The following is a 12,500-nucleotide window of genomic DNA, read 5'->3' as shown; positions in this document are numbered from 1 at the left end:
AGGGGCGAGCTGGCCATGGACAGGAGGTCGGGGTCCGGAGACATCAGGGACGACTGCGGGGAGCTGAGCAGGCTGCGGCGCGAGCGGCACAGGCTGCTGTTACGCGTCAGCGACGGGCGAATAATGGCGGAGGCTGGTTGGGAGGGGGAAAAAAAAAACAACAACAACAATGGGATGATGACCTGTTCCGGATTCCACCAAAAAGGGCTGATTATATTGACGTGCCTGTTCTGTGTCATAGACTTTTTTTTGCATCGCCAACGTTTCCCGACAAAAGCAACGAGAGGATAAGAGTTTCAGCGAGATGATTCTGAACCAAGGTCGTCAAAGATACAGCCGCCCGAACAGGAACGGGGCTGGGGGAGGGGGTCCAAATCCGGCCCGTGACATGATTTTGTATCTTAAAAAATATATATTCCGCTTATGAAAATATTAAACTATACAAAATGAAAAGCCTCACATTCAGTTATTGTGCATACGTGTGCAATTAGTATAGATACAGCTGAATCAATTCAAATCAATTTTGCTTATAAAATGAAACAATTTGCTTCAATTTGCTTGATTCCAGTTTTATTAGCCCGAAAGAGAGTGGGTGTAAAAAGTAATCTGTTTCGCTCACATTTTGACCAATATCAGCCTACGACCAAAAACGAGTTTGACACCCTTGTTCCAAAATCCCAAATACAAAAGTCCCTAATAATGTAGGCTCTCTCACATGTGAACTGGGGGAGGATGGGCGGCGTGTCCTCGTCCAGGTCGTCCACTCCGCCGGCGATGGGGTACGGAGGGACGGACACCCGGGGCATCACCACCCAGCTGTGGTCGGAGTAGAGCGTGGCCGTCAGGCTGGGCAGCCCCGAGTTGTTGACCACCGGGAACCCGCAGAGCTTCTCGATCTGCTGCCAGCGGTGGAGGCGCTCCCGCAGGCAGGCCGTCACCTCGGACAGCGATTTCCTTTGGGAGGAAGAAATGAAGAAAGAGAAAATGAAATAGTTATTATTATTGTTGTTTATTTTTCCAATTATTATTTCGTTTATTTAAGAAATGAATAAATACATTTGAATTTAATATTTATCTTATTTGGTATATTTATAATAACATATTTATTTTCGCATTTAAATTAATTATTACCAGAAAAAAAATATTATTTTCTAGTGAATTGCATAACTATTTGATTCAATCGAATAGTTATGCAATAGTTAATAGTTATGCATAGTTAAGCCCGGCTTCCACGTTCGCAGCCGGGCTATGATGCGCCCATCGCCAAATGCGGTTGGAATTACGCGACGTGCGGTGACTTACGGGGTCAGGAGGCAAAATGTATTAATTGCGTATTTTTATTTTGTGCATTTTTTAAATAATTATTTAACGAAATTAACACGGTAAATTTACAGCTGTAATAACTATTTAGGACCACCCCCCCCCCCCCCCACACACACGCAATTATCGTGTGTAAATGTTTTGTTTGATATTGTCAATAACTCAACAATTTCTGGTGGAATTATACAAGTTTGCTGGCCCTGTGTGTGATGTTAACATGTTAACACATGTTTCAATGACCACTGGATTTCTTTGACTATTCTACTTTTTTTCCCATAGGAAACCTCCTGGGCAAAATTTGGGCATGAGGTGTATTTCGTAACCAGCTGGCCAAAGCCTTCCACATAGGCGTCTAGACCAGCAACTGCCAGGGCATTGCAAGTGGGCTGTCAAATCATGGGCAAAACACACCGATTTTTTTGAAAAAATAAATCTTTAATTATCAATTTCGAAAACGTTTTTAAATGTGAAAAAAAAAACAATCATTTCATGGTATTTTTGCTTGAAAACCTTCAAAAATGCATCATCACTGATGGATGGGAACTTATGTTCGGGCCTACTACGTCCAAGCCAGACCACAATCGACGTGCACCTGTACATTTTTGAACTTGCGGTGATAATCAAAATGGATAATTGGCTAGCATCAGGCACACTGAAAAGGAAAGAAGCCATTGGCACATCATCCTCAAGCAATGTCCCGGCAGGACAGTCCCGCCTGTCAAACAAAAATGAAAGGTTTGGAGAAAGCATAGCGCTGAATATTTAACATCGCGATTTTTTTGGACAGGCACGGAAGACGAACCGCTACCGCTGTGCGTGGTGTGTTCCGAGGTTTTACCAAACTAAGCTCTGAAGCCATGTAAACTGCGGCGTCACCTCAAGACAAAACACCAACAGTACATGCCCAAGCCGCTTGAACTTTTCGATAATAAACTCAAGGAGTATCAAGGGCACGAAGAAAGTCATTGAAACGTCATGTATGGCCAATCCCGATCCGTCCGACAGAACTGTGCGATTTCCGATGCCTTTCCCGACGACGTATCTCCGTGAGACTGGCTTTTCGGGCACTTGTGGCATCGAAGAAAATAGAGGAATGGACTTAATCTTGAGTCAGATCTTCACCTGAGACTGTCATCCTTTAAACCTGACATCAAACATTTGGTGTCTGCCATGTAACATCAGCCTTCCCATGAGGTGAGTTAACATTAACATGCTCCTGTTAATGTTAGTTTTACGTTATGAACATTACGCGAAGGTTCCATAGATATAACGTTATATTTAACCCACCTCTCTTTTTGTTTTACCACTACTGCACTGTGTGTATGAGAATATGATTGTTAAAAAAAAAAAAACGTCTTCTGAGAACACACTGTTTGGCTCCCGAATTACTTCTGGTCGGATGTGGGCCGCGAACACTTCTGGGATTTTCAAGTGGGCCGAAAGGTTGGAACCCACTGGTCTGGATGGTCGCTTTGATATATTTCATGTGCATGTGGCTCGAAAACTCAAAGGAGTAGTTGTTGACATTTGATTATTTGGCCTTTAGCCATTCAGGCTTTCGTCCTGAGAATGAAAAGAAAACTTTGACATATTCGGAGATCCTCAGAACACAATACGTGATTGTTCTGTTTGTCGAGCTACAGCTACCATGCAAATCACCTCAATTCACTGTTGTGACCATTCAACTCGTTCGATTGGTGAAATGCGGCACCGCTAACAATCTGGGTCTATTCAAAACAATTCTTACCTTATTTGTAATGCGTATAAACTCGTGTGATCGGTCGGCCGATTAGTTTGGTCCATATTTGCGCATTTAATTGCTATCGGCCGATGTCTGGGCTCATGAGGGGCGGATAAACAAAAAATGTCTGCAGACTAGTGTAAAAAATAGTTTTTTTTATATACATGTCTATTCAGAATATTTGAAACGGCTTCAATACCCATTTTCTGAACTATCGATATATCGGTAGCAGCTGCACGTCCGCGCTCTGTCTTCTCTCCCACAGCGAGTCACACACACCGCTGCAGTGGCCACATAGCCACGCCTCCTCTCACTCATTCGCTGTCTTCACTCGTCTCATTCGCTCCGGTTTGGTATGATACTAGCCTATTAAAGATGGCCTCCGCGACCGATTTTGAAATAAAACAGCAGGAGTGCAGTTTGGAAATATTTATTAATATATTTATTAATTTGAGGCAAAATGTAAATCTAACTCAGAGAATTGGGGTGGAGTTTTTTCTCCTCCAGACAGCGCTGCACCGTGCATGCGTTCCTGTTCTCCTGTCTTTTTTATTTTAGATCAATCGTCAAGGGGCAGGCTCTGCTCAGTCACCCTCAGCCCCTAATATGACGCTGTTTATTTTTGTGTATTTATTTTTTGTAGTTAGTTGTGTTGTTCAGCTGTTCATGATTGGCCCATTCAGCAGTATGTTAATTACCCATGAGGCTTTGTTTGTCCGCCAACCCCATTTGCATCCTGGGAGTTGGCTGAATGAACCTCATGTGGGTAAAAGTTTGGAGGTGATTATCTCGGAAACACGGTTTGCCACACCCCTGTTATTAACAAGTCACAGCTTTTAAAATATTTGCTTGATTTGCGCAAATGACACCCGGAAGCTCAGATTCTCCACAAAAAAAAAATTAAAATCTCGAAATCCACCAAATGACCCTAAAGTACGCGGTGGGTCACAACAGTGCAAACTGTTTCAATTCCCCTGCGGCACAACTATAACTCAACCGGTACATGGACAAATCAGTAAAAGTAAGTAGTAAAAAGTAACCCTAACCCCATCCCAAACCTTAATCCGTGAGTTCCATTTGGGCTTGGTATGGACGATTCCTATGCCAACAGATAAAGAGATAGAATGCAAGGAAAAACTCCACAGCGCAGTTAAGGAGGTTATTACACTGTCTTCAAGCCTGTGTGGGCTTGGCGTCTTGCGATGCACGACATTGCAATAGAATTAAATCCGTCAATCTTTAATAAGCTGCTTGAAATTGAAAAAAGGAGAAGAGCTCTCAAAACAAGTCACGAAAGACCTTCAACTTTCCGAAAGGATTTGGGGAAAAGAGATTTCCTGTTCATAAAATGTCGTCGAAACACATCCGTGTCGCCTCTGAGGGATTTTCGATGTCTTAGCGGGATTTGGTGACAAAAGATGTCGAAATGAGTTGATATGGAAAGCTCTCCCAAAAAAGCTGTTGGCAAAGAATCTTTTGTCGGAAGGGGGAAACTGCATAAACAGCCTGCGCCCGCCCTCGATTTAAACTCTGACATTTGAGGCAATAGCGTCCATATGTCGAGCTGAGGCTGCCAACACCGAGCGGAAGGGAAATGGTGTAAACGGTACAGCTGAAGGAGAGAAAGAGACAACGACTGCGGATTCCGATGATGTTACACCGATAATATATACTATATACTACTCCAAAAACAATAACCCCCCCCACATGGGTTTCCCCAAAGGGAAACAGGGCTGCACTAAGCCACCGGTTGATAATCGATCCTTTTATTCCACGCTGAGCGGGCGGTTGACTTACTTGGCTTCCAGAATCTTGTGGTCAACCTCGTCTAGCGAGGAGCTGTGAGCTACGTGGAGGGTTCCGAAAACCGAACTTCTCTTCTTTTTGATTTTCTCCGCCTGCGAAACAAAAAAAATAAAAATAAAAAATAAAATATATATATATATATATATATATTCAGCACAAAACAAACAAAACAAAACAAACAAAATAAACGACAATAAATAGAATGAAGGCCAAGTCGCAGCTCTCCGGACTCTTTGTTATGGTCGGGGGTTGCCAACACAAAAAAAGAAATCAAATGTGAACGTTGTCCATCAAAGTCTTCCACAACCTAGGAATAGCTTGACTTGTGACTGCTGCTTGGTACAGAAGATCGAAGAGTTTGGATGTGTCTGGGAAGGGGTTCATAGGGTTTTACATGGACACTCGAACAGAGCTAGAACATCGCGGCTAAAACCTCTGGAAGGCTTGACCAGGAGTTCCTCAGGCTTCCACCCGGGAGTCCCTGAGTTGATCGAGTGAGGAAACCAGCAACCACTCGTTTAAAGAATCCTTTGGCCAACATCGTTAAGCGAGTCACAAATGACAAAAGACGGCGGTGCAGATCGCCTTCCTGCCTTCCGTCCTTCAGAATTAGATGAGGCTCAAGTCGCGTAGGTTATTTCCAGGTCACAGGCTCCGTTCACACCGCAAAGCCTAAGTGCTCCATTCCAGTTTTCTGCTCTGATCCGTTTTTTGTTTTTTTTGATTGGCTGTTCGCATTATTATCGCACACACACACCTTTAGATCTGGGGCTATTCATAAAACGTTGTGAGCGTGGGTGCCCCCTCGCCAGGCCGGATTATTTATCTTTTTCTATATCTATTATTTATTTCCCCGTGCTGTACTGCATATGTTGCTTAGCGGTGGCGGTGCGCCTCCGAGTTTTGCGTCCCCAGTCCGTGAGCATTTTGTGCGCCGCGAACCCCTGCTCCAGAGTGACGGAAAATTCGCACGGATTCCAATTCGACTGTTTAGACCGAGGCGGCATCGCAAGAAAAAATCTGACCCGGATCCGAGTCAGGAGCACATCTGAAAGTTCCCAAATCCGAATCGAAAAAGATCAGAGTCTATGTGATTTGCGCTGTTCACGCTGTCATGACTAAAACAGATCTGAGTCACGTATCAGCAAAAAAACATCTGATCTGGGACACAATGCAGTGTGAATGTATTCACGCTTATTCACGCTCAGCCCATATGGTTCCAGGGCAACACTCCTTTTCAGGAAAGGGTAGATAGGTGTTGGGTGTAGTTGGTTGTTGAGCGTAGTTGGTTTGCGTGGGCGTAGTTGGGTGCTTGGATGGAGTGTTGGGTCTAGTTGGGTGCAGTGTTGGTTGCAGTTGGGTGTTTGGGTGGGATGTTTGGGTAGGTGAAGGGCGTAGTTGGGTGCTTAAAAGGGTGTAGTGGGGTGTTTGGGTAGGTGTTGGGTGTAGTTGTCCACTTGGGTGCTCAGGTGTTTGGGTGACAGGCAGACGGAGAGACAGACAGACGGACGGACGGACAGACAGACAGACGGACGGACGGACAGAGAGATAGACAGACAGACGCGCAGACAGACAGACGGACACGCCCTGCCCCACCTCGTCCTTGGCGATGGAGAGCTGCAGCTCAGCGCTCTGCTTCTTGATGTTGTAGTACTGCACCTCCACCTCGTGGGTGAGCTGCAGCCACATCTGCAGCGCCTCCGGCAGCGACCAGTCCGACTGCATCTCCTTCTCCGCCCGCTTCAGCGCCATGCGCACCTGCACCGGGGGGGGGGGGGGGAGACGGAGGAAGGAGGGGTTTCGGTTCAGGAGCGTGACCCCACCCATTTGAACGTTACGCCCTCAACAGAACCGCAGGCGTTTGACGTGACAAATTTCAACAGAACGCGAGTGGATGCTGCAGGTGTCGCCGTGGAAACAGGGGGTCAGCCAGGCGATCGGGCGCTTCTGATGAACGGAACATGAGCAGGTCCGGGGGAAAATAATTAGAGAATCGCAGAAGCTCTTGCCATAAAATTATTATTATATGCAAAGAAATTAATCAACCATTTTCCCCACAAAATAATTATATATATAATTATTTCCCCCATGGGGGAAAAAAAACATTTATATAAAATATTAATGAAAAATAAAATATATGAATAAAAAAATTGATAAACTGTATTTATATATATATATATAAAATAAATATTATTAAAATGTATTATAATACATAATTACAATAATATACTGTAAAAACAAGGATTCCAAGCTAACATTTGAATAATAATATCCATATATGGACTGAAAACGCTCTTTTTCTTCTTCTCTAGTTATATACTGTATCCATACTTATCTGGCTTCCCTCTGCTGTTTTGACATCCCAAACCTCCTAAATCTGTAATATGTAATATATAATATCTCACAATAAAAGACGCAGATGTAACCGTGCGCGCGGTGTCTTCGAGGCTCCTCCACTTTTTCAACATCTCGTGTTAAATTCCCCCTCGGCTTCCGGCCGCTCAGAAAAACCTTCTACATGTTTGTTTGGTTTTTTTGTTGTTGTTGTTGTTGTTGTTGTTTTTTTTCATCAAGAGAAGCTTCAGCAGAACAACTTTTCATTTTTCTCTTCCTTTAATATATTGGATATTAAATTGAAGAAATAATAAGAAAGACTGGTCCCCGTTCTCTTTGATAAAGCATTTTTCCAGGGAATTTTTCATGACCCGTACATCTTCCCACGGCTCTGATAAATATGGTATTATATACATTTATTTGAAAAGGAATATTATCGCAAGAATTGTGTTGCGCGTTCAATGAAAACCTTTATACCGCTCTTATTTTGGGCAATTTTCTCATTGCCCAGAATGTCCTGAATCATATAAAAAAAAACATTCTCAACTAGGTTTGATAAGTATTGTATTACTACGGTATGTTATATAAATAAGGCATTATATATTTTGAGGCAAAAAATAAAATTGTTGCTCGACAATCATTTCGTTGGGCATTGAACTTTTTCCAGGAGAACCCTTGTTTTCCAGGACATTTTGGGCAGTTTCATCATTGCCCAAATCATCCTGTATAAGGCTTTTGCGTAAACGTTTTCCAGGACAACTACTGTTTTCCTGGACATTTTGGGCAATTTCGCCAGGGCCCCAAATCTCCGGGATAAGACTTTCGACTCAACTTTTTTCTTTTCTGGACAAATCGTGTTTTCCAGGACATTTGGGGGCGATTTCGCAACGGCCCAAAAAGGCAGAGAAAAAAACGAATGAACTGTTTTTTGTTGGACGCCCGACATGAATTTGTCCTAGTCCACGAGTTCCAAAATTCCAGATCTTCGCCGGCGAGCGCTACCTGAACCAGCTCCTCCTCGGCGTACTTGAGGCGGCTGAGCTCGCACTCGGCGCCCTGCCGCAGCTCGCGCAGCCGGTGCGCCTCCTTCTTGGCGCCGCTGATCTCGTCCCTCATCTTCAGCTCCAGGTTCTGCTTCTCCACCGCCACCGTCCGGTTCTCCTCCTGGGCCTTCTCCAGCCTGCGGGGGGGTGGTGGAATGAGTTGGTTTGGTGTATAAAATGTATCTAATCTACCGTATTGAGTCAGATTTCAGGGGGAAAATGACGAAAATGAATATCAAATGTTATATTCGCCAACAATAATAAAAAAGATCACGACGAATAATGTAAATGCTCCAGAAAGTTGAGGTACTTTAACTATGACTCCCACGTCGCCACCTCCATTCCTTTGTCTCCCTCTCCCTCCTGCCGCCTCGCTTCCTTCGTCTCTTCCATTAACACCCCTTCTCTCTCGGCCTCCCCCTCCCCTCTCCCTCCCGGCTGTCTTCCTCTCCCTCCCGGCTGTCTTCCTCTCCCCCTCCGGCTGTCTTCCTCTCCCTATCTTCCTAGTCTCGCTTCCTCTCCCCCTCTCCCTCCCTCTCCCCTCTTCCCCCACTCTCTTCCTCTCCCTCTCTCTCCCCACTCTATCATTCCCTCTCTCTGCCATCCCATCTCTCGCTCTCTCTTCCCACTCTCTCCCTCTCCCTCTCTCCATCTGTGGCTCCCTACCCCCCTTCTCTCTCTCTCTCTCTCTCTCTCTCTCCTCTCGTTCGGTTTTTCATTTTTTCCTTTATTATTATTATTATTATTATTATTATTAATAATAATATTATTTGATTTTATTATTCTTTATCATTGTTATTTTTGTGCGTGCACCCTTGGAATCACAGTTTATGAGTTAAATAAAGAGGCTTTGAACCGGCTCTGGAGGTCCAGCAGGCTCTGCTCGGCGTTCTGCAGGCTCTCCAGGTCCCTCATCATCTGGGAGATGTGCACCTTGCTGGACTTGTTCTGCACGTACGCGAACCAGCAGCCGCCGACGCCGATCACTATGGAAACCATCAGCACAAAGTCCTTCATCCAGTTGTGCTGTGGACCTGCGGGTAGATGGGTGGAGGGATGGAGACGTGGGGGAATTTTTTTTAAAGGTGAAAAAAATATACTTGGAAGAGGAAAAAATGGGAGAAAAAAAAAAAAATGTCAGTGGTGGCTGGTGTCCATTTCCCGAGGTGGTGCGCCGGAGGTCTATGCATCTATCTATCTATAAATTATTATTTGGACAATCTTAACATGCTTGAAACTTGAACAAAAAACAAAAAATGCTGTCCATGCGCGAGCAACGCCTTAAAAGACTCTCGCACGATTTGGTCGTTTTGAATTTTTTTTTAAATGACTCAAAAATATTTTTAAATTACGGCAAAAGAAGCGGGCAAGCGAGTGACTCTCCGACACAAACTGAAAATAACACCGGGGACTTCATTAAAGTCCAAGGCAAAAGAGGTGAAGGCATAATGGACGTAACTGATATTGAATGTGATTGATTTATCCAAACGGCCGATCGGGAGACAGAAACGTCCGGTGGACCGGAATGTCATAGGCCTGAAAAAAGTTCCCGATCCGGACAAATTAAAAACTCTGACACCGGCAACAAACATTATGGATAAACACTGCCCAGGCACTCACGCAGCGGCGGTCCAAAGAGCACGGCGTCCAGAGCCTTCAGGTTGAGCTTCTGTTTATGTCGTTGGTCCAGTATCTTTAACTGCATCGACATGAACGACGGTTCGTTGGCCGCTATTCTGAAAGAGGGACAGAGGGATTGACCCTTCAATATAACAGATGCATGGATGCATTTTACATGTATCTAAAGGAGAACTATTTTTTTTTAAGTTAAGGTTTTTATCAAAGAGCATCCTTAGTCCAGACATTCTCACCCCGTGTGACTGATTGATTTTTGATATTTGATGGATTTTTTTTGACATAAAAATGTGGCTGAACCGGTTGTAAATACGGTACGTCGTCGTTGCTGTTTCATATCATTTCTCCTGAACCTTCATCCCCGGGTTGGTGGGGCTCAGGTGTCTACACCCCCAACCGCCTCCTCCGTCTTGATCGGTGACATCACCTCGTGAGTCAGCGGTGGCAGTAACCGGAAACCCTTGCCCCCCCCCCACACCCAAAACCCTATCTGCCCTCTGTGGCCCCTCGTCCCATTTCCGTCTTACACCCACCCCCACCCCTCACCTGCCCACGTATACATCCAGTAAGCACTGAGTCACATCCCCATGAGTGCGACCTTCGCCCACCCCCATTCACCCCAGGCCTTATTAAAATTGTTAACTTATAAGAGTTAGAACCACCTCCCCCGGACGCTCCAAGGTTAAGGAACTTGCCACTCTGCTGCAGCTTCTCACCGCGTTTGAATGCCTTTTGAAAACAGGAAGTTGGCGTGGACAGTGACGTCACATTTCATTTAGAACGACTTTTTTTTGCTATTGCCACAGTACAGCCACAGCGCAACGTTGGCTACAGCAGGCTCCCAGAGGGAAGCGACGCAACTTGCTGTTTCTAGTCTCTCGTGCCGGAGTCAATGAAACCCTGAAAACCTGAACAAAATGTATTTTGTAATAACATGTTTATAATATTGTGAGCATCCAATTTTTTTTTATCATTTGCGCCATCGGATTGCATTTAATCACAGTGAAAAGCTGCGGCAGAGTAGTACCTTTCTCAAAAGTAATGTGTTACCAACAGTTCTAACAGTTATGTTAACAATTATGGGAACCAACATTTTGATATGGTCTGGGCTGAAAAACAGTGACTTATCCTTTCTATAAGGATTTTATTTTAATTTTTCAAAAGCTCTGAATATGTTAAATGGTATTTGAGGGAAAATAGGAAAATAGAGCTGTTCTATGTGTTTGGTTCGATAGTTTGTTCATAGGACCGGTTTGTCAAATTGGGGAACTGTCAATTTGGGAAACTCAGTGCGTAGTGAATATACAATTAGTTCATTTATCTGTGTTTAGACACTGTTAGGGTAGACAGGTAGACAGGTAGACAGGTAGACAGGGATTGTGTTTCTCAAACCAAACCTTAAAAGATGAACACGTCTGAGTGCACCAGAGGAATGTGGAGGGTGTGTGCGGACGTGTGTTCATGTGTGTGTAAATCCCTCTTGTGTGTGTGTGTGTGTGTGTGTGTGTGTGTGTGTGTAGATGTGAACACCCCCACCGCCGCCCAACATGCACTACATACCATGGCCAGCAGGGGGCAGCATTGTACAGGATAATGAAAACTTATAGCGCCGCTTGGTTTTTTGTTTTCTTTCGTTTTTGTGTTTCACAACCACATTATCTGTTTAAAAACAATTTCATGAGCCTCCAAAGAGAAATAAAGAGACAGAAACCACCACGCGCATAATGATGTTATTTCATTGCAGTATTATCTCATCATGCTATAATACGGTGGCAGGAAAGGGGAAGCAAAACGTAGAGGCCGCGTCTGCGTGTGTTTTACGAGTCCTGTCTAAGTGCGTGATAACGAGGGGCGTCGTGATTCTCCAGATCCACGATTCCATTTTAAGGTCACAGTTTGATTCGATTTTCAATTTGAACTTTGTTGTTTCAGCACCGACGGCAATGCCGTTGTCAGAATATCGAGTCTCGATTTGGAAAGAAAAACACTTGTTTCTCAACAAGCAACTTTCATTTGAATAATAACAAATATAAATAATAACAAAAATATGACGATATTGAAACAACGCACCTAACCAGTTTCGGCGCTTAGGCAAAACTAGACTTTAGTTTAATAAACAATTTACCAAGTTACTTATTACACTACTATTGAGTTACAGACCAAAATAAGCGCAGAAAAACTCGTGCTATGAGGGGAACACTGGTGGTAAAAGTAAAATTACTACCTGTGTCTTGTCTTCTCCATGTACTAAAACGCGATCGGCTCGGTTTTTCAACTCTCACCTTATCCGCCATATTGGAGCGCCGAGATCCGCCAGTGGGCGGGCGCAGGGTGCGTTGAGGGATGGGGCGCAGGCGGGCCCCACCGCAGAGCCGAGCGCGGCTCGCCCAACCTCTGAACCAAACTCCGTGAATGTGGGTTCGGAGTCAGTCACCCCCCAGCGCACACTGCATTTGTTTACCGGCGGATCTTGACCGCCCCAATACAGAGACCATGTCGGACAATATTACCCACAAAAATACGCGGCGCGATGCGGTTCCAAATTCAAAAAAATCGAACGCTCGTCTCGATCGATTTTCGATTTCGAATCGGAAGCGCGACACGGCAGGCTGAATCGACGC

At 44.6% G+C, this 12,500-nt stretch overlaps 1 protein-coding gene across 1 annotated transcript in view; it reads right to left on the bottom strand.

Annotated features, from left to right (window-relative positions):
* stim2b (stromal interaction molecule 2b) overlaps positions 1-12,500 on the bottom strand; it is a gene marked incomplete at both ends in the record, with an annotated part of 44,599 nt that overhangs the window by 1,436 nt on the left and 30,663 nt on the right. Inside the window, 7 exons of the mRNA XM_080023246.1 lie at positions 1-133; positions 716-954; positions 4,859-4,959; positions 6,464-6,625; positions 8,204-8,381; positions 9,101-9,278; positions 9,865-9,980. The exon at positions 1-133 is cut by the window's left edge and continues 54 nt beyond it. Of these exons, the coding sequence (XP_079879372.1) occupies positions 1-133; positions 716-954; positions 4,859-4,959; positions 6,464-6,625; positions 8,204-8,381; positions 9,101-9,278; positions 9,865-9,980 (1,107 nt within the window). The remainder of the gene's footprint in view (positions 134-715; positions 955-4,858; positions 4,960-6,463; positions 6,626-8,203; positions 8,382-9,100; positions 9,279-9,864; positions 9,981-12,500) is intronic.

The sequence above is a fragment of the Zeus faber genome (assembly GCF_960531495.2).
Source record: "Zeus faber genome assembly, chromosome: 22".
NCBI lineage: Eukaryota > Metazoa > Chordata > Actinopteri > Zeiformes > Zeidae > Zeus > Zeus faber.
Note: the sequence above shows the minus strand (reverse complement) of the source record. Positions and strands in the feature narration are given on the sequence as shown.